Here is a 25,784-nt window from a genome sequence, read left to right as displayed (position 1 = left end):
CTACCAGGATGCACTCAGTGCCAGGGAAGTTCCCTGGCAGGCACATTCCTAGCTCCCATCACCTCTGCTGCACAGCAGCTGTGCCAAGAGCCTGCCCTGCAAGCTGGCACTCTAGACAGTCTTGGGGGAAAAAAAAAGGAAAAAAATAAACTCTGCACCTAATACAGAAGTTTTAAGAAAGCTAAACTGAAAGGGAAGGTGTAATAGTCTCACTCTTAAGCTGAATCTGAATGAACACCCCAGACTTATCACCATGCATAATAAGAATAAACACACTGTCACCTGTCTGCACACAGGCTTCCATGGAGGTAAAGCCAGACCTGCCAACACCTGGCTCAAGCCAAACCCAGACTGCCCACAGCACTGAAAAATGCACACTCTCCACAACATGGATACAGCTTTCTGACCCACTTGGTTTCCCAGAGACAGCCTTCCAGCCCTAGGCTCTCTTCCTTAACAAGGCAATGCAATGAAAAAGTAATTGCATGTGGGTAAAATCTTCTAAGAACTCTTAATATGTGGAACATGTGGGTGAAAATGCCCTGCCTTACCAAAGGGACAACAGCATTAACTCTTGAATCTTTAACAGCACTGATAGAAAAGTAATTCCTGGCAATTTTAATCAACCCAAGATGATTTGAACCCAGTATCTTTGAAATATGAAGCTGACATTTCATTCATTATGTGACACTTAAGTTAACATCCATAGCAATATTAAAAAAATACCATTCTGGCTACCTGAGAACTCAATAAATACCCAAGATTGAGAGGAAAAAAAACCGCCCTCAAAATAGAGGTTAGAGTTTGCATTACTCAGATTTCTTAAGTCACGCTATACTTTGCATCCACAGATATGAAAAACAATAGAAAATAAAGAATCAGAGGAGGAGTCCAGTCCTAGCAAGAAATACCCACAGAGATATACAGGCTCCCCTGAAAGTCTGCTGAGTTCTCCAGGCACAGCCATCTCTCCATGTCTTTACCAGGACTGAAGCCTTAGCTCATTACTATTATCCTTGCTCTCCAAAAAATGGTGTGCAGGAGTTTATCACAGCCTGACAGAACAAAGCTCTCTGAGTCATCACTTCATATTTTCAATGGCCTTTTATCCAAGCACCCTGAAGTACCACACTTATTTTAGAGCTGCATCCTAAACAGGTGAAACAATGGGGAAGTTTGGCTGAGGTCACACAGCAAGACATCCAGCAGCCCAGATCCCTCTCAGTGAGGTTACTGTCACCAGATTTCTGAACCAGAAAGTTTATATGATCACTTACAATGCTCTAACACGTTTGAGACAGCATTGACACTTGAATAAATACACTCCATTTATCTTTGAGGAAAAATACTCAAATGCAATACAAAAAAAAAAAAAAAACCAACCCCAAAAAACACTGATGGCTGCATTTGTTTAATTTTAAAAAGACAGCTGTACTACTTCTTCAGTGAAGTACTGCTCATATTTTCCAGCCAGAAGCACCAAAATCCACAGCACTATTTAAAGCAAGTCTGCCAATTTAATATTTGCCACAGAAAACTACAGAGAGGAGGGCAAAAGGTTTCTTTCAGTAAGAAACTCAAGCTTCATGTCTCTAGACTGAAATATTCTCTTTCTAGGAAACAAATATGCCATTCTGAGTAGAGGAGATGCGTTCTAGGCTCCAGGGGTAAAAGAAATCACAAAAAATGCAGTAAAAATCCTCATGGGGGCTGGAAGTGGGAGACCAGCACTGCTGAAGGAACAGGACAAGTGTATTTGTGACTGCACTGTTTGTCACCACATTCCTTTGGAAGATTTTTTATTTTTCGTGTTTGAATGGAAAACAACCAGAAAAGCCAATTTAAAAAAAAAAAAAAAATCTATAGTTAACCTACATTTGCCTAAACCAGCAGCTAAAATGATTAGCTCACTTCTTTTTAGGATACCACCTGCTTTTCCCCTCAGCACTACAATGATTTTTTGAGAGGAGTAACTGTGCTCACACATACTCAAAACAGACCTTTGGCTGGATTCATCAACCACCTCATCACATACAAAATTTAAAAGTATCAACAACTCTCTTTTTACTTTTTTTCAGTTGCCCAAATTATGAAGAGAAATCAAAATGACCAAGCAATGTTTATATGAAGCCATTCTGGTTTTCACAGAATGCACAGAAAACTTAGTGGAGAATTTGTTGTCAAATGTACATTTTTAAAAGAGACAAGGATGAATCTTGGAAAAGCTCATCTCTCCTGGCAAAAATATTTTTAAAACAAGACTCGTGGTTCTCTATTTAAACTGTGTGCTGCGGTGTATTTTTGTTTTGGTGAGGCCTTAGTTTCTCATGATGAAACAATCACTTGTCTTATTTTTATTAAAACCCCAAATCTTCCTTGTCACTTGCAAACAGCTTGAGTTAAAAAGAAAATAAAGCAGACCTAGATAAAACTCATAAAAGGTAGCACCAAGTATTCTTCAAGATCCCAGTGAGAGATGATTTCACTCTCTGGAAACTTGTAACTGAATAGTTTTATGTTTGCCTTGAACAGAATTCCAGCGATCTGCCCTCCAGCTAAGGTAATTCCAACTCCTTCTAAGTAACAGATACAGACAATTTTAGTATCCAAAGCTATATTCAATTGATATTACTCTCTCTTGCATTCAATAAATTGAAAACATACACATTTTTTAAAATAAGCTTTGTTGGGACACTGAAGGAGACAACTCTCCCTTCTGTTCTGAGGGGAGGTTTGAGATTGAATTCAAACCCTTTGACTTCAATCCAAACAGAAAATTAAAAAAAAAAAAAAAAAAGCCAACAAAAAACCACAACCAACCAAAAAACCCTGGAATTTTTACTTTGGGTAATTTCCTATCCTGCAGTGATCAAGAGATGGACAGCAGGGGAAGGGGAAGGAGCTCACAGTGCAAGAACAGGTAACACAAATGTTACTCATCAGGAGTACAGCCCCAGAGAGAGACTTTTTTCCTGAAAGAGCTCCAATTTCTAAGGAATCAAGGAGCATTAACCAGGCAAGTTAAGTGACGGAATGCCACGGCCAAAGGATTAGACACTGGATATGGGACAGAACCTCTCACAAAGGCTGATAGCCTAGTATAACTTGATTTTTTAATGCTAAAATAGCCCTAGGGACATAAAAAAAGAAAACAAAAATAACCCAAGAAACTTTTGTATCCTGAAGTTGTTATTGAATTTCCATGACATGGGGGAAGAGTTGGAAAGTGCATACATGGAAACCTTTTTGTTGTTTTTATCACAGCAGGAGATCAGGAGACAGGGCCCTGCATTTGATCAACTGGCAGCAAAAGGCACTTTTTGAAATACAAGAAATTCCATTTACGGACAACACACTCTGACTGCCAGGGTGAGTGAACACTGCTACAGTGGGGTCTCCACACTTGTGCACATTCAGAACCCAACCGCTCCTGGTCCTGAGCAACCTGCTCTGCCTGGCCCTGCTTTGTGCAGCAGAGTTGGACTGGATACTGCCCAAAGGTGCCTTCTAAACCACAGCTCTATAATAATTTTGATTTTCCTATTTTTGAAATACAGGATAAAGCTTTATTTTTCACATGTCTAGAATAGAGATAGCTTCATTTGCCCATAAGAAGCTTCTTAACTATGGATGTTTTAAACCAGGTATCTTTGGCTTGTGCTTTCCTCAGTGCATATGGCTGTAAAATAAGCCAGTTTGCAAACATTCCAGACACTGCACTTCAAGAAAATAATATACTTCTTGCAGTTCACATTTCAGGCTCAGTGAAGAAGACTGTGTTGTGTGTGTTGTATGCTTTAAGTCAAGGACCTAGTAATAAACTGTAAGGCACAATAAAACAAAAGGAGCATCTCACAAACTTTACAGACAGACAAAATAATCCTGAGTGCAGCCAAGTTATGTGACTGCTGAAGCAGCCAGACTGCAAAGTGGAAAATCCCATCAGAGCCAAGCAAATGGCAAGCCAACTAAGACTGGCTACTTTCCACCACCAAATGTCAGGTGAGAGCTACAGGGATCAATTTTCATAGGTTCCCATTCAAATTCGAGTGACAATTACTCCTGCTAAGCTGGGACCTACAGCCAAATAGCAGGGGCAGCCAGATGGTTCTGTCCTCATGAATGGCCTGACTGGAGGGCTGGGAAAGACACACAGGTGTAATTTATATGGTGCTTGATACTGTCCTAGCTGCCCCAGCAAGAGAGGAATTGTTCTGGGTTTTTTCTAGAGAGGGTATTTGCCTTGGGAAGGAATTTCCAAAGGATTATCTTGATTTGGCTCTGGTTGCAGATGAAATTTATCTCAGCATGGAAGCAGAGTTGCCTGTCCCAGATGAACTGGTGACGTGTTACAGAAAAGGAAGTCTGCAGAGCTGACAAAACCTGTGTGTGTCTCCAAGGCTGACAGAGTCTTTACAGAGTTCAGGCTAATAACTGAGGATACAGAAAAAAACCCAGCGAGAAATTACACAGGAGAACATTAAATTACTGTCTAGAACTGGGAGTCCAACATTTCTGTGGGAGAAGGCAAAGGAAACAGAATGAAAGATATTGAAAGCAAAGTGAAGAACTAAAGTATCACAACCACTTTATTATTTCTAAACAGGTATCACTTAATCATGACTAGAAAATGATCATACTAGCAGAATTGTTTCTCAAAAAACCTGCAGGTAGAAAACAAGATGTGGAAGGAATTCATGATCCAATTACCATTAAACAAAAAGCTGCAACTAACACAACCAGTAAAAAAACATTTAACAGTTTAACATCAACTACAAGATTTGAGAGACAAACTGACTTTCTACAATTTTTAAATGAAGCTTTAGAAGGTATTTGATGCATATAGATAAGCACATGCTAGCATTTTGTTCAATCCTCTTAAACTATAAAATAAAAAAGTGCCAGTCTTCCACTCCATCAGATAAAAGTAGATGGAAATGATGTTTAGAAGTTTAACACTTAAATAAATAAACATCACAATTTCAGAGAAATTGTCTTTGTGCTTACAGTTAGAATACCTTGCTGACATTCATAGGCCTAACTTGTTTTTTATTAGAAAATTATTATTTTCAATAATACAATTTTGTAAAACTGCTGGCATACTGAAAAATGCAGAAGCTCACCTTTAAACTATTCATTTTAGTTAAAACATAGGTTTTACTGCCTAAATTTAAATAGTATGTAAATCCAATTATAACATTATCAGCATAGTAAATACTGAAGGGATGAGGCTGAGGCTTATTCAGGATGCCCTTAATCACTGAGAAAGATCTGACAAGACTTTCCTGTGGTGGAGCCTCAAAGATTTAATTTTTTCTTCTAAACTGTTCAGCAAAGGGCTAACAGTGTAGACTTCCAGGTTACCCTTTCATGAGCAGTGAGTTATGTGGCATGCCAGAGCAAGAGGAGACCCTGAAGGATCTATGTCATTGATCTATACTATTCCCAATATAGCTAAAGATACTTAAAATGGGTATCATTTCAATGAACATCATTAGGATGTGAAAGCCAACCAATTCTATTGCACTGCTTTTATATTTTCTTTGGTACCTAGAATATTGACAGTTTAGCACCTTCCTTAGTCCAGGCTGTATTTACAACCAACATAATTATTATTACTTAGAAAATAAATTTTTATTGAAGGAAAGTTTATAGATTTCAAAAATGTTTCTTTTCTGTCTTTTCAATCTCTCTCTGGCAGGTGAAAAATCCAAGGCTACAAGTTTACACTGCAAGATTATCCCATTGTGCATTGCATTCTCTGCTCTGCTGGTACCCAGTGCTCCCCCACCTCCCCTGGGTTTAGCTTCACAAAAAAAGCTTCACCCCACTTGCCACCCGGCAGTACTCACCAATAGCCTGAGCAAGGGCTATTACGACTTCCTGGCATGTTGTGACTTCGGTGACCCCACACACAATTCTCTGCACTCCATCGACCCATACTTTGAGCTCCATGGTTCACCAGATCATCCAAGAGCCATGAATGCAAATCAGTCAAGTCATTCTTGCAGCTGCACCAGAGACAACGCAGCTGACTTCCTGCAGCAGCTGGAAGAGAGAAAAATCCTGGTGTTTAGAGCAAGGAACCACCAATTTGAAAAGTTGACTATTTCACCTTGACATCTATCAGGTAGGAGAGCCAACACAGCCTCCTTTCTTTAAAAACAACAACAGGAACCAAACATCCACACATTTTGGGGACAGAGTGGCTGGAAAGTGCCTAGCAGAAAAGGACCGGGGGGTGCTGGTCAACAGCAGCTGAACATGAGCCCAGCTGTGCCCAGGTGGGCAAGAAGGCCAATGGCACCTGGCCTGGGTCAGCTATGGTGTGGCCAGCAGGGCCAGGGCAATGACTGTCCCCCTCTTGTGGGCACTGGTAGGGCCACACCTCAAATCCTGTGTCCAGTTCTGGGCCTGTCCCTACAAGAAGGACATGGAAGGGCTGGAGCATGTCCAAGGAAGGGAATGGAGCTGGGGAAGGGGCTGCAGCACAAGTCTGATGAGGAGCAGCTGAGGGAGCTGGGAAAGGGGCTCAGCCAGGAGAAAAGGAGGCTCAGACGGGACCTTCTGGCTCTGCCCAACTCCCTGACAGGAGGGGGCAGCCAGGGGAACTCAGGCCCTGCTCCCAGGGAACAAGGGACAGGAGGAGAGGGAACAGCCTGGAGTTGTGCCAGGGGAAGGTCAGGTTGGACATCAGGAGGAATTTCTTCATGGAAAAGGTGGTCAGGCCTTGGCAGGGGCTGCCCAGGGAGGTTTGGAGCCCCCATCCCTGGAGGTGCCCAAGGAAGGCCTGGACATGGCACTCAGTGCTCTGGGATGGGTGACAAGGTGGAGGTTGGCCAAAGGTTGGGCTCAATGATTTTGAAGATCTTGTCCAACCTCATTAATTCTATGATTCCATTCTAGGATCCCATGCTTTAACAATGTCTACCTCTTCTGCAGACAAACTGTAATGAAACTGGGTATTTCCTAAAATTTTACAAGTTGCTACAAAAAGAGCACTCAGAGAAATAGCACTAAATAAACAACTCCAGAATAAACTCAACAGTTTCCAGTAACAGGTGCCCCTATTCCTTTATATGCTGCCTGGATGTCTCCAAGGACTGGTTAGGGATGCTTTTGGTGTTTGTTCAGTAATTCCTAGCAGGTGGGGCTGTAGAAAAACAAGGGGGAAACATTTTTAACTACAGCCATCCATGAGAGTCCAACTTTTGTCTTCCTGCAGAAGCAGCTGAAGGTTCCTATTCCCAACAAACCTGTGCATCTTGTACCAGAACCCAGAAAGCAAAGCAAGTAGACAGATTGCTTCTCTCTCCCTCTAAAACAAGGAGATGCATCAGGGAAAGTGTTGTAGGGGTGCTTTAACCCCTGCCAGCACTATGCTGGTTCTGTGAGGAAACAGACGTTGTCTAATGTCTTTTCCTAGGTTTTTCCATAGGCACTGCAATGATACTAAACAAAAAAATTTCAAAGTAAACCCACCACATATTGTTGTCTTCAAAAGACAGCACCTTCCCTCAAAAATGAAACAAAAACCAAACCACCAATAATGATGATTAAGTCTTAAAAAACCCCAGAAACTAACAAGAAAGCAAACACCCAAAACCCACCTACAAACCAACCAACAACAAAAGCCCAAAATCAAATAAAGAAAACCTAATGAGACAGCTGGGCTGCTTAAGCAGAGAGGGGGAAAATAAACTGATAATACGATACAAGAAGCTCGTACTCAGATAATACCATGTGGATAAAGTGATAAAACCAAAGACAATATTTTTGAAGAATTAAGTACCAGGAAAATGGATAACACAGGGATGGAATAAAAGAAATCTGAAAATTATTTAGGGGACTTTAGTGAAGACAGGCAGGGTAGGGTTACACAAGAAACATGGAACCTGATGATGCTGATGGATTGAACAGAACTGCACATGGAGGCAGAAATGGTGCAGAGAACACTATGCAAGTACTTAGTGCTGTTCACATTTACAGTCTCACCAGAGCTGCTTTCTCCTGGGGAAGTGAACATCTCCCTGCATCTATGCACCAGTGCAACCCCCAAGCTAGAGGGGAAAAGTGACTTTCCATCTACAACCAAACAGTTCATCCAGCAGCTGACACATGATGCAGAGGACACCTGGAAGATCCTCACCTGACAGGCAGGGGCAGCAACAACCTCAGAGCCTGTTAGAGCCACACAGGTCCCACCACACTGACAGGACAAGCTTTAGCAGAGAAGCACCAAGCAGTAAAGTCAGGCCAGCACACACCCCCAAAAGCCCTGCCCAAACCTACCTGCTCAGAAGTATAAAATTTATAAAAGTATATAAAATTTGTAAGTAAAACCAGATCTCAAACAGACTTGCACACTCAATAGAAAAGTGATCGCTTTTAAGACTATCAACGTATACAGAAATAGTCTTCTGAGACATGAACAAGATCCTGAAAATCCCAAGAGGTTTTCATAAACATTTTCCCACACAAAGCTAGGTAATTCAAAGAAAACTTCTATCTGCACAAGCATTAACTGTGTACAAACACGAACACTTCAGTCAGGTTAACACCATTTTAATGCAGCAGTAACTAAGCAGAAGAAAATCTTTTACCAGCCTGTAACACTGCAGTGACTGAGAAAACACCTCACAGGCCCCATCAGTGACCTCTGCTATTTATTCTTGGACCAGTTGTCTTCACAAATAAACAGACCTCACATTCCAAGCCCAGCTGTAAGGAACTTCATTAATTAACTTAATAACTTGCTGAGGGTTGAACAGTTCAGATTTCCTGGCACAGACCAAGGCATCTCTCCATGTGACAATGCACACGTCAGCAAAGCATCCGACAGCTCTTAATTGTTTTTCTGTCTGTCAACATCCAAAGTATTATCTCAATTTAGCAAGCCAGCAAATGCCTTTTTTCCCCCTGTCAGCACACAATGTACAGTCTTGTGCTCAACGCAGATCAGGTTTGGTCATTTGTTTTCCTACAGTCCACCTTTAAAAAAAGAAAATACTGAAGAGAGGCATCATATAATACGGAAATATTTGCTGACACTTCCAAGTTTGAAGAAAAGCATCCACCAAAGCTGCAAATAATCTGAACAAAGTGCCTTTGAAACAGTTCAAGCTCAGGGGAAACATTCCCATTCATTTCTTACACAACAAACAGTTTCAATAGACTAAATAAGATAAAGAATTTGCAGTCCATGCATCCCTCAGACCAACAGGCAGGGCTGAATTAAAGGAGTGTGTTAATTAAAGGGCTGCCCAGGTGGAGTCCCCATCCCTGGAGGTGTTCAAGGAACAACTGGATGTGGCACTCAGTGCTCTGGTTTAGTTGACAAGGTGGGGACCAATCACAGGTTGGACTCAATGATCTTGTAGGTCCTTTTCCTCCATGGATTCTGCGATTCCATGTGCCCCACAAGTACTCACAGGATTCCTTTGGGGACCTGCCACTAAGAACACACACTCACATCAGAAATGTAAGATCTCTGTGCTGAAATCACCGTGTCAGAGTTTCTAAGCAAAGCTCATCTGTAGTAAATTAAAAAAAAAAGGAAGTCTAAGATTGGTTTGGTTTCTAGGATTGTGCAGTAGAAGTTCACAGAGAGGTCTGAAAACCAGAAAATCTTCTGGCCATGTGCTTATGTCTGCTTCCCAAATATAACTCTGTAGCACCTTTTTATTAGCCTTTGGTTTTTCCTTCATAGGTATTCAGTTCTTTATTTGCTGTTAGTTAAGTTTCACACCAGTAAAAGCTGATTTGCCTCCCCACTGAGGGTCATCTGACAGCCCCAAATATACTTTTTGACCTGAAATCTGTGTCCAGAATGAACATTGTGCTTTTATGTTCGAATAGGCAAAATAATCCTTACCTCTAATACTGTGCAAATTTCTTTCTGAAGCCAATGGAAGGGTTGGAGCAAAAAAAAAAATCTCACTTGAGGTTTCTTAATCCCATAAGTTCAAAAACAGTTCACCTTATGCATAACTTATTTCAGCAATGACTGGGAATAGGAATGCAAAACTAATTTACTGAGAGGCACACAAGCCAAAGCATGCCTGTGATCACAGCTTTTCCCCAGTTTGTCAGCCATCAGCTCCATAGCCACACGTAGTTCTGCTTGGACCAAGCAGTGGAAATCTGGCATTCCACAGCTACTTCCTTTCCCCACTTCTCCATTACCTTGCCTGAAGCCTCCTCAATTACCTTGTTTACCATGCATTAAGCATTTTCCCTAAATTCGTCTTTTATCCTAATTGGCTGATGGTATCTTACTCTTTCAGATATTTGTTCAGTTTTTAAGCGTAAAAAAAATCCAGCATATATATATGTACATATATGCACACACAAATATATATATATATAGCATGAATATATACATATATATATATGTGCTACTATTTAGCTACCTCTCCACATCTTATTTACAAGATATAAAAAAGGCTGAAGCTTCACAAAAGACAAGCAGATCAGACTAAATGCAAAGTACTTTTCTAGCATTTAAGAAAAAAAAAATTATATTCCACACAGATGTTTGCAGAACATCTTGCCATAAGCGTAAAGTCTCGAGGAAACCCAAGAGCTAAAATCAAGATGACGATTTCACCTCATTTCTAATGTTTAGTTCACACTGCCTGAAAGCATCATACACCTCAAATCAGGGCTAAAATCTTGCTGCAGCAGAATTTTGACCAACAAGTTCAGTGACTTTCTGTAGCCCCAACAAGTCACCAGCATGTTGTTCAGTACACTTTAAAGTCAGGATGCTTTCATTTGTAATTAGCAATAACCAGGCATCATTTGCAGTTTGGCATTTACCCTTTAGTTTTCATTCCCAGTGCACTATGGCCCAGTTGTGCTCCTTGTTTTTCCCTATTATGGTACCAGGTAAGGCCCTGGACAAACAGTCAGCTTGTTCCACCCATGCTGTAAGCCATTAATAAGAATAATTAGTCAGTGCTAGTAAGGCTTGATTGGAAAATACCAAACAAAGGAGCACAAATAAGCCAGTCCAGCTACCCAGAAAGAGCTTACAAACCATTCATTCAGAAGAGCATGAACATGGATGCATTTGGAAGGTCTTCCCTACCAGAAGAATCCTGGTATGGAGCCAAGTAACATTTTCCTGATGAAGGTAACTGCAAAGACAGAATTGGCTACTGGAAATAAGCTCCTTAGTATTTACCAAAAAGCCTCCTCCCTTAGACTGATGAAGAAGAAATATCCTACAAGATATGCAGCCTCCCATCAGTAAATGGGCAAAAATATTTCATGGCAAGTTCAAGTCAAAAATATCAAGTGGAAGTCTTCTGCAGGCAAAACTTTTATCCTTTATCAGAAAAGAACAGTCTGTGGATTTAAAATCAACCTATGACTTTCTTTGAAAAGTGTTTTCACAGAGCATCCAATTTTTTTTGTGGGACTAACCCTTGTGGAGGTTATTCTTTTGCTATTCCAGAAGAATGCTCTGAGATAATAAGCACTGCTTGAAACAAATAAACCAGAGGTCCCACAACCATGAAGATGACAGTGTTGAGAACAAGCTTGAGAGAGAGTTTAAGACCGAAGAATTTTCTTCCATGAGACTGGCCAAAAGATGGTCTGACATCTGTGTCAAAGAGGCCAAAATCCTGATGCCACAAGTGATATCAACACACAACACATCCCCCTCACCTGTGAGAGGACAGCATAGCACCAACACAGGAGTTTGTACAAGCACTGAAGTGCAGGCAGTTGTTTCTGGCAACAATGGCTGCACGAAATCGTGCCTCTGGATAACCCAAAATTCCCCAAGTCGCAGTTTCCCAGACAAATTACCAGTTGAGTTCCATCCAGGAACCCTCAGCTGCCGAGAACAGGAACTGCTGCTTGCACTGCAATTTCTCCTGATGCAATACAGCTAACAATTTGGTGGGAAAAAAATGAGGGAAAGACACATTGTTCTGAAGCAGGGAATGCTATACAACTGGTATTTTGCCTAATTACAGAACATTCCCAACCTCTCCCTGAGCTACAATCTCTCCTTGAACTGCAATCTTTACGGCACAGAAAAAACAAATTGTCTCTTCTCTTTGTATTGGTGAGAATTAGCTAGAAGGAATTAACTTGTTTTCTTTTGGGGATGGAGGAGTGATAGGAGGAGGTAAAGCATTCATCCACACTTCTTGTCAGCTCTTGCAAATATATACACTTTGTTAATGGCAACTATTGAGTTATTACCTGAAATAATTCTTCCATCTTGAAAACTGTATTTTTGACTTCAGTATTTTAATTCTAAGACTGATCTCTAACTTCAGCAAGCATGTTAAGTCTTCAGGACACCTTCCTGCACAGTGTTTTAATCTAAATCACACGTGACAATACGAAGAAACCAGACACCACTTAATAATGATTTAACTGCAGCACAAAACATTCATCCAACTTGGGATACAAATGATGACATAGCTACAAACCTCCAGGATCACAAACTGTGACTGAGATGCTCATGGCCTTCATAATGATGAGTTCCAACCAGCTGTCATGAACACAGATAGACGGCTGGAGTGATAGTGCTCCTTTAAGTGTCTGTAACACTTTGTATCCTAAGTTTGGAGCCACAAGGTTTGACCCAACTGTGCTGCAAAACATTTTCAAATCCCCACAAAATGTTGGAAAGGAAAAGCCAGCAGATGAGCCAAGAAAACAGATGGCTTACTAAAGATCCTTTGTATTTGGTCACGGCTGAGAGCATAACCTTGCATTTTTAACAGTAGGTTTTGCGCTCTTGTACTTGAATTAATTTAACAGGACTAACAACTCTGAAATTAATACTCTCCTTTCCCTAAGATCAGATATAAAAAGCATTTGAACTCCACATGGACTTGTGGTACAAAAACCCAAGGGTGTTTTGGAAATGTTGACAGCACTCAAGTCAGAGTTTCAAAGAGCCTTGTTTCTACTAGATTTCAGTCAGAGTGTTTCTAAAGCAGAAATTTAAAAATTTGAAACTTAAGAGCATTATATTTAGGATATGTACCAGCAAATCAAAACAATACCTGATGCAGCACTTCTTTCAGCTCTTGAGACAGGATTTACTATGATACAAGTGTGAATTCAATTCAAGCCGGCTTACTCACTAAATCCCAACCCTGAATCTGTTTCAGGATTAGGACTGAAGTACCACCTTCATTTTACATGAAGCACTCCTTTTCCTCATTCTGTAGTTTAGCTACTAACAAGCCAAATTGTCAGTTTGAAACATCACCATCCTAGAGAGGCAGGATTGATCCTAGAAAGCCTCACTGGCCACCACTGTTCTAGGAAGGGCTGGATCATAGAATTACACAATGGTGTGGGTTGGAAGAGACCTTAAAGCCCATCCACTTCCAACCCCCTGCCATGGGCAGGGACACCTTCCACTACCCCAGGTGCTCCAAGCCCCGTCCAGCCGGGCCTTGGACACTGCCAGGGATGGGGCAGCCACAGCTTCTCTGGGCAACCAGGGCCTCACAGGGAAGAATTTCTTCCTCATATCCAATCTAAACCTGCTCTCTGTCAGTGTGAAGCCATTGCCCCTTGTCCTGTCACTCCAGGCCCTTGCCAAGAGTCTCTCTCCATCTTTCCTGTGGGCTCCCTTCAGGCACTGCAAGGCCACAATGAGGTCACCCCAAAGCCTTCCCTTCTCCAAGCTGAACAATCCCAATTCCCTCAGCCTTTCCTCCCAGCAGAGCTGCTCCATCCCTCTGCTCCCCTTGGTGTCCCTGCTCTGGACTGGCTCCAGCAGGATAGCTGGTGGCAGCACAGCAGAGGTTCAGACAGCAGCTGGGTTTGAGTTATTCTGTGGCAGAGGAATATCCTTTTCCAGATACATTAGCCAATGAGCCTGCACTGCATATAAATGCAGTGACAAACAGCTCAAAAAAAGACATGTGCATTAAATAAACATCTCCTGATTCATCATCTCAGTCAACAGGCAGACATTTACTGCACTGTAATGTTTTCCAAAGCTGTGTAAGTATTTGTTCCTCATTAGTAGCATATATATAGTGCATTTGAGAAAACAGCTTTATTACATACCACTTTATTAATAAACAGCAGCATTAGGTGGAAGTCACATCTATACATCTCTAATATGGTCTAAGTAGTGTGTGGGAGTGAAAAAAAAAGAGCAGAGAAATAAGCAAGCTAGTTCATTGCAGAGGAAATATTTATACAAAAGCACCTTACTTCAAAGTCACCTTAGACCTCGAAATGCCCTGGCTTCAAAGGAGACAAAACAGGTCATTTTCCAAACTGGTTCCAAGGAAGACACAGCTCCACCCATTCAACTTTTCCCCTCTCCCCTCACAGCTTGTCCACAAACACTCACACCCAGCTGAGGGACTGAAGACATTAGTGTGTAATTGCCAATATTTACACTAATGAGGCAATGAGTTCATCTGCTGCCTTTTGGCAAGACCTGCTTTAACTCTTGGTTTTGAAGGACTGAATCTGTTCTTTATACTTCAGTCCACGTGCAGCATTTGCTTTGTCATTTGACTACAGCCACCCTGAGTCTCAGCTGTCAGAGAGGTGTTCCCTGCACCTCAAATGTGAGCTGAGGGCAAATTTCAGAAAAATAAAAAACCACAAACATACAAAAAACTTATTACACTTCCCACATTTCAAGATATGGACCAAAACACACCACCTTCTTCCTCTATACTGTGGTGAACCTTGCATACAAATGAGCCCATTCCTCCCCTTCCGAGTTTGCACTGAAGGATGCAGGAAATAAAATACATCCTGTAACTGAAATCTATTTAAATTTGAATTAAGAGAAGTTTTAAAAGTCAGTTAAGCACGCGGTTTAAAGCCATGGTATGACATGACTATCAAAATCTCACTGTAACGAAATGCAATTTCTGAAACAGAAACAAGGTGAGGCTCTTTCAACTTAATCAACATAACTGTTCCAAAAAATTATAGTCTCAAAGTTTTACTCAGTGAGCAGATACATTATTCATTAAACATTACCTAAGAAATTTCAAGTTTCTGGCAACCTAGAAAAGTCTGCAAGACAGAACAGAACATATTACTAGGAGGAGTCTTTGAATAGTTAAGCAAGACAAATGAGAGGAGGGAACCCACCACTTTCTAAAATTTACACTTGGCTGTGCTTACTTCCATATTTCCCCAGGCGCAAAAGAACTTCTTCACTTCTCCTATTCTCTATTTATAGGACTCAGCTGGATCACTTAAGTATTTCCCCTCTCTTGATAATTGTGAGCTTGGCTAATTTTATTAGAACAAAATCTGAAGTAATCATAACAGAGCAATAGCTTATAGGCTGAAATACTAGAAGTGCATTACGTAATTCATGGAACCATGGAATGGGTTGGGTTGGAAGGAACCCTGAAGTTCATCTCATTCCAACCCCCTGCCAGGGGCAGGGACACCTTCCACTATCCCCAGTTGCTCAAAGTCCCATGCAGCCTGGCCTTGGACACTGCCAGGGATGGGGCAGCCACAGCTTCTCTGGGCAACCTGTGCCAGGGCTTCACCACCCTCACAGGGAACCATTTCTTCCATATATCTAACCTAATTTCCCCCTCTTTCAGTTTGAAATTCCCAGAGTTTTCAGTTTGAATTCCCATAGTTCCGTGGCAGTGCCAAGGTAAGCCTACAACACTTTGGCCAACTGGCCACACTGCACAGAATAGATGTGGAGCCAAATTCCACTTCAGGAGGTGGGCATACTTAGGTTCTCTATTCAGCTGGTAATTTTAGAGAAACTGTTACGAACTTCATACTTTTTAAACCACTTTTCTCTATAAGTTTGGCTAAAACTCACCTAAACTCCGAAACTCCCTGGGAAGAGTGAGAAGTGCAGAGATGAACATCATAATAAATACACTTCCCCTCGGAAGTCTTATAAAGATCATGTACTGCATTCATAGAAATATCCAGCAAAGAGCTCTTCAGGGAAAACATTATTCTCTGCCAAAAAACTGACAGCAATTAACAGAAGTCACAGCCAGCAATGCCAATGAAAATGGATGTTAGGTCAAATTCAATACAGCAAGCGGGGAAAAAGTTTTCATTTTCCTGCTCTGTCCTTCTTTCTCCGTTGCAACAATTTTTAAACCGGAACAACTTTCCACGTATGGGTTTCCCTCTGTATTGTCAGGCAGCATCTGTATTTTGCACTTTCTGAGATACAGCCTTTCGCTGCTGGCCACACAGTCACAGGCTTTCATCTCAACTCCTAGTGGCTACATTTTCCTCCTCACTGCACCCTCAGCAACCCCATGGTGTCCATTTGCCCTGCAAAATGATGCCAGGACAGATTTCTGCTGTCAGCAGACTTGCCAAATGCAGGCAGGACAAAGCAGCCCTCCCCTTTCTTCACCTGATCTACTTATTTTCACTCAGGAAGTCCTTCCACACTGATCTCTGCCCTTCTTGTTTATTTCTCACTCATTTTCCCCAGTGAAGTCTTCATGGCTCACTCGCCAGAGTCACCTCAGACATGCACATGGAAGTGAAACTCCACCAAATTACTGGTTACATCTCTTTATCCTCCTTCACACTGTCCCTTAACCAACTTCTGCAGAGCACCTACCAAAACACAATGGATCAGCAGGTGCGACCCAACTGCGTTTTGGGCTGGTTGAGCTTACTCTACTCATCTCCACACCTTGGGCAGGATGCATCTTCTGTTTGGGGGTTCTGCTGCCTTTCAGAGAGGCCAAGGCAAGCACAGTTCTGCTTTAAAGAGCTCCTGCAAAGCACACAGAAGATGGGCAATGTAGTTGAGACCTTCTGGAAGTACGCTCATCCCTCCAGAAGGAATTTTATCATCATTCCTCCTTCACCATTTTTCCTGAACTTATGAGATGCCTGGGATGCCAGACACTGGTACTGAAGAACACAGAATCATTAACATTTGAAAAGATCTCCAAGATCATTGAGTCCAACCTTTGACCAACCATCACCTTGTCAACTAAGTGCCACATCCAGGCTTTTCTTAAGCATCTCCAGATCTCCACCACCTCCCTGGGCAGGCCCTTCTGATGCCTGACCACCCTTTCCACAAAAATTCTTCTTGAAGCCCTCCTGACATAGAGCCCAAGTTAAACAAAACAGCATCTCAGCACTGGTGCATGAAATGCTGTGATGAGCTCTCGGGGTTATCATCACACTGCTTATGAAGGATGAAGTTCAGCCTGCATTTCTCTTTGGAAGCAGAAAAAAAAAAAAAACCCAAACCAAAACCAAGAGATCTGATTAGGACATTTTTAGTTTCCCCTCGTCTTTCGTACTTAAAAAAAATCCCAGTATCTGTGGATTCTGTTTCTTTGGATTCCTCTTCTGCACAGAAAGAGAGGAGAGGCTGTGCAGCCTGGAGAGCCACTGGCAGCATGGAATAAGTAAATAGACAGGGTTAAGGATTTAGAACTGTGTGAGGGAGCTTAACAAAAAGAGCCTGGTCAGTTTTCTTTTAAATAAAAAGTGGTTGCTGGGATTTCTAACCTTTATTGATATGCAGCTATGGAAGTGTACAATACCAGGTAACATCAGGAGGCCAGAATGGCTTATTAAGCACAATTACCTAGCAAGCAATCTAAATCCTGGAAAGAACTCAAGGGGAAGTGCCCACAGAAAGTTTGTGCTAATCATAAGATAGTACACAAATAAACACCTGAAACTGCAAAATTTAAAGCATTAATGAGTCCAGACATCCAAAACATGACACTTAAGTTAAAATCCAAATATGTGAGTCTCCTCAGACCTAGGAAAGATTATATGAAAGAAATCTGGAATTATTTTTCATAAAATTATTATTTATAAAAGTACAAAGCCAGGCTTATAGAGTGAGGTAAGCCAAGCATTCACATTTTTCTTCCTACTTAATTATGAATGACCTGAATACTAACTTGCAGGTATTTGTGAGTAAGATTTCTACAATTTGACAAATGACATGCATTTAAATTTGACTTCATTTAGCTGCTATTTTTTCTCTTCCTCACTCCAAGATATCAAATACTAAAGCATGTTTCCTTAACAATTACGATTCAAAACAAACCTTTACTTCTTTAAAGCCCAGAAATTTTCATTTTTGGACATTCTGCAATTATCCTTTGTAGGAAGCAGTCTGCAAAACTGCCAAAGCTACATTGAACAAAGAGAAGAGATTGTATCAGAACGACATGCCTCCAAAAAGCTGAGTTTCTTTCCTGCCAGAGAGAGAAATTACTAATGTGCATTGCAATTAGTCCAAAAAAACCCAGTACTATCTTTGCAGATGCAGACTCGGAAAACTACATTTTGATGTTTGCACAGCAGTAAATAAAGTGGGAAAACTTTTGAGCTGGGTAATAAGCACATTATTCCTCTCAAATGTTTAATGACAGTGAATCATTAAACATCCATGAGGTGAGGTCTGCCACATTTTGCTATTATGAAGATTAGAATATTGCAGAATTCCCTAGGGATTGATAAATTAATAAATACCAAACTAAGTCATTTTAACTTTAGAGTCCACAGGAATTGCATGATCCCATTTTTTTCACTGCTCTACAGCAAGTGAGAGGATACAAACCTTGCCAAAGCTTAATAAATTAATGAAAAAAAAGTAGGAAATGGTTTGCCTGCAACACCCAGGGCATGGATGCAGCAACCCATGTCTCAAGAATCAAATATTTTTGAAGCAGAAAAGCCAGGGACTACTGTCTCTTCATGTAAGTGGCATTTCCACACACCACCCCCCCTACCATTTATTATCAATATTTCTGTCCTTTCCAGACATCCTGTCTCCACTTACATTCCATTTTCAGTTTGCCCTCAGCTGGCAAGCACAAGATGAATCCCAACTCTGAAAAACCACTGGCAGAGCTTTTTTTTCCCAACCATCAGACCACTGTATTTCCTCAGAAACATGTTCAAAGTATTCCACTTCAAATGAATTTCAAATACTTGAAGTACTGCTGCTCCAAGTGCAAAGAAACTGTTCAGATGTGGATATAAGATCCAAGTTTTATGTAAAGACAGATTTGCACGGGACAATAAAGTGAAGGAAAAGAAGCCTTAAATGAGAAAGCTAGAAGCTACACATAATAAAAATCTGACCAAGTGAGGAAAAGGAAAGAAATGGATGCACATGCCATGGTATCTTCAGTTTTAGCTCTGCTACCCCACCAGTCTGAACAAGTGCAACGCAGGCAGCAAGGAAACAAGAGGCACTTTGTGCAGTGTGCAGCTCTGGAGTGAGGAAGAGAGACAAGAGATGAAAAGTATCTCTTGTAATACAAAGAATGCAGCAAAACTCAAGGATCCCAGCGATACCACTGTCAGGAGGAATCTTGTTTTCTTCCTGTAGTGACTCAATGGCCAGGCAGCAGGAGAAAGGTGTGCACCCAGCAAAGCTGAGACGGGCAGGAGAAGCAATGAGAACCTGAGAGGCAGCACTTTCCCCTTAAGATTATTCCTCACATCAACCAGAACTCGCTGGCATGTCAGAGCAAAACTCTCCCTGAGCCAGAGATCCTCTCAGAGAGCACCCAGGAACTTCTCCCACCTTTTAATACCTTTCAGTAGATACCAGTCAAAGATGAAGGGAAGAAAATCATGAGCTCAATGAATGGAGTATTTCCTGATTCATGACCTGGGGCACTCGGATGAAAAAGGAATTGCACTCTGCTTCCATGGTTCTGGAAGGGAGCATGAGCATGCAGGTTTTTTAGCCCAACCAGCAGAAGTATCTGCCCAGCTCAGGTAGGTCAAATACATCTAAATCATGACAAACACAGGCCACAAAACAGCTGGAGAATACAAATTAAGTCTCAGTGCTCACACACCAACAAAGTACGGGTATGTTGCTTATCAAACATCCCAGAAAATGCAGTATCACTATGCAGAAAAACATGAAGCAGCATTCTGCGAGTGAAAGCTTCTGAAGTGGCTCTCAAAACAATGTTTTTGTCAACTGTATTTAAGACTTCGTGTGAGTTAATTCAATTTAAAGAGTCATTAGACCTACTCTGAACTTCAAAGAAAAAGTTATGTCTATTTTTGTCCATTTTTCATATTTAAAGTTTAAGTAGTGAAAGAAAAACATTTCCCAGAGTTACTCCTCTGATTTGATGTCCACTTGTGCTGCCAGAGTGAATAAATTCTGTTCCTTTTCTTCATTACTTTATTTATTGATTAACACTGAATAAAAGTGGATCAATTTTTTTAAGTACAAAGATCTATTATTACTCCATGATTTCAGCTGGGGAAAAAAAAAATGTTTTAATAAAACACTACAATGAAATACCACAAGCTGACCCCGTCTCGTACCCCAAAACAGACAGCAAAATAAAGTCACGTAACCACAAAAAATTACATTAGTTATGCTCAAGGGAAAAAACCAAACTGGTTTATTCAAAACAAGCAAAGGTAAATAAGTAACTCTCCCTGTGTGAGGATGGGCAGGCACCATCCTGATGAATTCCTAGCAGGCAAATACCTTCTGCGCTCATACAATAAAATCATTCAGAGACAGCAACTCACATGACTTGTTCTAAGTGACAAATAAAGGAGTGACACTGCAGTCACCTGGCAGCTGGCCACAAACTCACTCCACTGAAAGGAATGTATTCAAAATAGAGTCAACAACAAATTCTTAGATATTTTAACTTGGCAGAAGAAAACCTGGCTCAACACCACTACATTCCAAGCTTCCTGGTTCCAGGTTAACATACATATGTATATGTGCTCTGGCTAAATGTCACCTGGGAAAATTAACAGACCAGTGTCTGTCTAAATTCTGTGCGCTGGTTTAGCCAGCAGGACTCTACCATGGTTGGTACCACCTCCCCCAACCATCACACCCCTTTAGCAAGAAGATGTTGGCTGAAGGCAGCAATTAATACTCTGGAAACGTCTGCCTTAGAAACAATCCACTGGTGTGCATTAAAGAGACACGTAACATGCCTAGAATGTAGGGCTGAAAGTGCTTTAGTGAATAACCCAAAACACCTCTCAAATATGAGGCAACTTAAGACAAGTCTGAAGCCAGACTTGATTCAACACAGCATTTTGGATGCTGTACACATGGACAGATGCATCCACACACGTACCACCCTTCAGCAAAACTCCTCTTCACCATACAGAGCACATTTTATATATGTGCACTGATATTTCTACTAGTTCTATACAGTATATTAAGGATAATGAAAGTATCCATTCAATGCTGCTTTGCTTCAGCTTTTCCTGTAGTAAGATAAAGCTCTTGTACCTTTATCCTTGTCTGTACCTCTGATACACAGAACATGAGACAAACTGTCATTGTGGCAAACGAATGAAGCATTTTCATTTATTTATCAACAGAATACTGCTATAAATACTGCATTTGCAATAGAAGGAGTTGTAGAAGGGCAATATATACAGAAATTAAAAAGGTGCCGTGACTGGTATGGAAGTCTATCACTGAAAAGCTGATGTGTACACAAAAGGCAAATCAGCGTTAAACAAGGCCTGTAAATGGTGACAATCCAGAGAAGAAGCTGCATTCTCAGTTTTTCTCACTTGCTTCACCAACCTCATCTATATCATAAAATAGGGGACTCAAAAAAATCAAACCAATATGAAAAATAAACCAATGCATAATCTGAAAGTATGTATTTTAGTCTAAGTTCTGATATTTTTCTTGTATCAAGGATTCATCATGTTGTCAGGAAAAACACTACCTGCTACTGTTTACTTCTCCTGACAACTTTTTTTGACTTTTGGCAATGTCTGAGTGGTCAAGCTGGGGACAACTCCTTACAGCGAATCACAGATTCATTAAGGTTGGAAAAGACCTCCAATATCACGGAGCCTGACCTTTGACCAAACACAACCTTGTCACCTAAACCAGACTTGTTTCTTGAACACCTCCAAGGATGGTGACTCCTCCTTCCTGTGCAGCCCATTCCAATGCTTGACAAGCCTTTCAGCAAAGAAATTCTTTCTCAAGTGAAGATCTGCTGCCCAGGATCATCTGACAAGCAGAGGAGCCAAGGACAGAAGTCTCCTCTCATTCCACACTCCCCAGTGACAGGTTAGCTGTGGGCCTCCCTCTTATACAGCAGGAAGGTGCATATCCATGGAGATCACACCATCATAGGAGAGAGAAGCGCAGCAGGGCCAGGGCAGGTCTGCCCAGAACACAGCTGTTTAGAGAAAACATGTTGCACAGAGCAGGGGAACTGGGATCTTGCTCACATTTCTCATCTCAGGAGGAAAGGGGTAGTGATGAACTTATGAAGTTGCCCCATCCCTGGAAGTGTTCAGGGCCAGGTTGGACAGGGCTCTGAGCAACCTGGGATAGTGGAAGGCGTCCCTGCTCATGGCAGGGGGTGGAAGGAGATGATCTTTAAGGTCGCTTCCAACCCAAGCCACTCTGTGATTCTTTAAGCTTCAGAGTTTTCAGAATGCTTTACATGCAGGTACTTTCCAGAGACAGAAGGGAAACTCTTACTTGGAGGGTTTTTTGCTAGCTTCTTACCTGCAGATGAAGACAGAGATGTCTGCTTATGCACAATCTGCTACTCCAGGCATCAGTGTCCACTCTGCTGACAAGGGCAGTTCCTAGAAGGAAAAAAGAGAAATATTGTTATATATTAGTAAAACAACCTTCTTGAGGATGAAGCTCTATTCCCCCTCCTTCCTTTAATGTTTTGGAAAAACACAGTGTTCAACTGGCACCTATAGATCTACAACAGCCTGGTACACACAAGCAATATTTTATTTTTGAAAAGTTAGTTCAAAAGAAATGTGGAATACTGCTCTTAATTTGCTGCTTCTTATACCTGGTGTGACATGTTCCCGCTATAAATAACTAAGTGTGGTAAACAACATTTCAACAGCTTTCTAGAACATTAGAAAAAAAAACAAAACCAAAAACCCTAAGCACTGTATTAGGTAGTCACAAGCATCTACCACTGCTAAATTGTAAATATAGGAGATTGTGAAATAATCTTCTTTCCCAATTTTCTTTTTAAGGAAAATAATCCTCAGACTGGAGCTGTTCCAGATGTATAACCCTCCAAGTGCTCTGGAGCTGCACACCCTGACTCCCTTGCAGCAGTGAATCACAAGCAATGCATGCACAAATAGCCAAATAAACTGGGCAAAAGGTAACAAATCCCAAACTGCTGATTATGACTAATAATCAGCTTGGAAGGGATGCTTACAACAACAATGTTTAACAGCATCATTGTGACAGACTGACAGATGTTGCCTAATATTATGGCACAGCCAAGGAGAATGTGTGAGATGTGGTTATTTTTAAACCTTCATGACCAAAGATTTTCTGAATAATATTTTAAGGGAACATATCTGTTATGTGTAACTCTACATGGGAACTTGATAGAGTGCGGCATGGAAAAAACAGCTGTAAATCAGAAAAATTTCCCACTGGTATTTCAGCATCTCCTCTGCCACTGTTGTCAGACACTGAATTTCGTCCAGACAAAATGTTTGTCTCCTAATATCTGTCTGATGGAAAGATGTAATACATACCAACTCCAGCATAAGAACATCTTAAGACTTCAGAAAACAACAAAAACCTCTTCAAGATCTGGAAAGAGGGGAGGTCTGTAAAATACTAGACCGTGCACACAAAGCATCAAAGCCCTGTAAGAGTAATTGCTTCTCTCATCATAGCCCAAACCTCCACAACAGGACATTAAGGAACTCCACAAGTCTCAGGCACGTATCAAATCATTTTCACCATGACTGACTGAATACGTAGCTTTCATTCACAAACCAATATTAATTAAATTCCTGGGTTACCAGAATATGTTTTTGTGATGTTTTGTGCTTTCCACTCTGCAGAACCACTAACATTTACTAATGGTTCACGTGAGCCTTTTACTTCAGCTCAGAAATGAACAGAATAGTTTTTGGTGAGTTTATGGCTCTCAGCTGAGAAGCTGTAATTTAACAGAAGAAAGATATACTTGTTGAATCTCCATAATGTATTTGATTGCAGCTCCATTATAGAACATTGCTTTAAGGTCTCTACTCAGGTTTATTCACCACATAGTCCTAAGTAGGGTCAAACAGTCATAGAAAATGCACAACATTTATCTAGCCCACCACATCAGGTTAAATCACCAGTGCTTGAGCCCCAGTTACTAATCAATCCCCATTTACACACGTTAGATTAGGAAAATAAATCTGGTTTTAGGATACAGACAGTGAGTTAATTAATCCAGAGGCACAGATGCTTGAATTTTGCTGGGGGAGGGAGAGATAGAGAAGAGAGAGAGAATCATCTCACCCCAAACTATGAAAGCGGAGCTTTGAGAGGCTAAAAGTTGTTTTCATCTACTGCAAACCAATCAACTGCCAATATACAAGTAGTACACATTTCAGTTACTGTTGTTTGTTAATTACCCCAGGACATTTTACACAAAAGCCAAAGAATAGTGGATTCTGAACCTGAGAATGGAGGGGCCGTGATGCTGCTCCAGCAGCAGGGACCAACACTTCCACTCCAACAGAGCCACATTATCTGCAGCTCTATTGAAGCCCTAAAGCTCTTCTCAGACCACTCTGCAAACTGAGTGGGAAGGAGTAAGGATAAGAGCCACATTCTGTCCTTAGGGACCCCTATTAAATCAGATTCCCAACATCAGCCACTTCCTCTTTGTTTTCCTCAAGCCATATGGCTTCCTGACAAAATCTGTACAAACAATAAATCCATTAATCAAGCCACTGCTGGAGGAAAAGGCTTTTTTTCCCCCCTTCCCTTCATCAATCCAGACATTTTAATGGAGATGTTTTATGTATTTTAGTTTATGAAAGTCCCAAAGAAAATACTAAAGTGGCCTTTGTTCTCCCACTGCAGCCCCAGTTCCAGTTCGTACTTGTAGAAGGAGATGCTCACACAAAATGCAAAGAGATACAAGAACAGAGAGAAGTCAGTCAAACCAGCAAGAAAGGAGTCCAGCCTAATTGAATCTCAGCAGTAATACAGCATAAATTGCTGCCTAGGTTTGCTGGCATACTGTCTCAAAAAACAAAATAACAAAACTTACAAAGAAAATATAATTAACAGAAGTAGGTAAAATAAGAGAGACATTAAAAGTCTATTCAACAAGACTATGAGGAGATGCACACATGCAAATGCCACAAGTAGCTCTAAGGAAGAGTTTTGTTTAAGAGATGCCACAAAAAAGGACTTTCCCAGAGGCCAGGTTTCATTTTTCATCAGGTGAAAAAAGATGACCAACCTGCTACACAATCCATCTGTTTTGGCACCTCCACACTGGTAAAATCATGCTGGTGATGATGCACATCTCACATCAGGAGGAAATACACACTGCACATGAAGGGAACTCAGTGGGAAGGAGGAAACACAGAGAGCAGCAAGATTTCTACCTCTTGTAGGTGGGAAACTCCCTTTCCTGCAGGTGGAAAGACCTCACACTTCTCTGAACCTAACCAGGCTCATTCTTTCACCAAACTAAACATACACTTGAGGGACTGCTGGAAATGCCAACTACCTGTTTTGATGATCCTGTTCCCACAGAGGCTTCTTCCAAAACTTCTTTGACTAAACTTTTATTAGTCAATAGTCAGCAGTGCAGGAGGAGGATTGGGAAGAACAAGAAATTACTTTCCAACTCAGTTGGTCTCTTTCAGTCACACATTTCTAAAGCAACTCTGACCCTTCCACTCACATGGAAGGAAAACAAGATTGGTTACCATGCCAATCTTTTTACCTTAAAACATGTTTTATTTTCTTCACAGGTGGTCTATAGCTTACTGGATGATCAAAACTGTTC

At 41.1% G+C, this 25,784-nt stretch overlaps 2 protein-coding genes across 2 annotated transcripts in view; both read right to left on the bottom strand.

Annotated features, from left to right (window-relative positions):
* The window catches only part of SSPN (sarcospan), an 84,482-nt gene extending 78,611 nt beyond the window's left edge, over positions 1–5,871 (bottom strand). The window contains exon 1 of the mRNA XM_017745773.1: positions 5,853–5,871. The gene's annotated coding sequence lies outside the window, so the exon portion shown is untranslated. The remainder of the gene's footprint in view (positions 1–5,852) is intronic.
* Positions 1–22,578, bottom strand: part of RASSF8 (Ras association domain family member 8) — a 36,599-nt gene extending 14,021 nt beyond the window's left edge. Inside the window, exons 1-2 of the mRNA XM_008642437.2 lie at positions 22,496–22,578; positions 5,853–6,048 (exon numbers count right to left, since the gene is read on the bottom strand). Of these exons, the coding sequence (XP_008640659.1) occupies positions 5,853–5,955 (103 nt within the window). The 5' untranslated portion in view covers positions 5,956–6,048; positions 22,496–22,578. The remainder of the gene's footprint in view (positions 1–5,852; positions 6,049–22,495) is intronic.
* Positions 22,579–25,784: the final 3,206 nt, after the last annotated feature.

Source organism: Corvus brachyrhynchos, unplaced genomic scaffold (genome assembly GCF_000691975.1).
Source record: "Corvus brachyrhynchos isolate BGI_N302 unplaced genomic scaffold, ASM69197v1 scaffold209, whole genome shotgun sequence".
Taxonomy (NCBI): Eukaryota; Metazoa; Chordata; class Aves; order Passeriformes; family Corvidae; genus Corvus; species Corvus brachyrhynchos.
The sequence above is the reverse complement of the archived record's forward strand: the minus strand, read 5'-3'. Positions and strand labels throughout refer to the sequence as shown.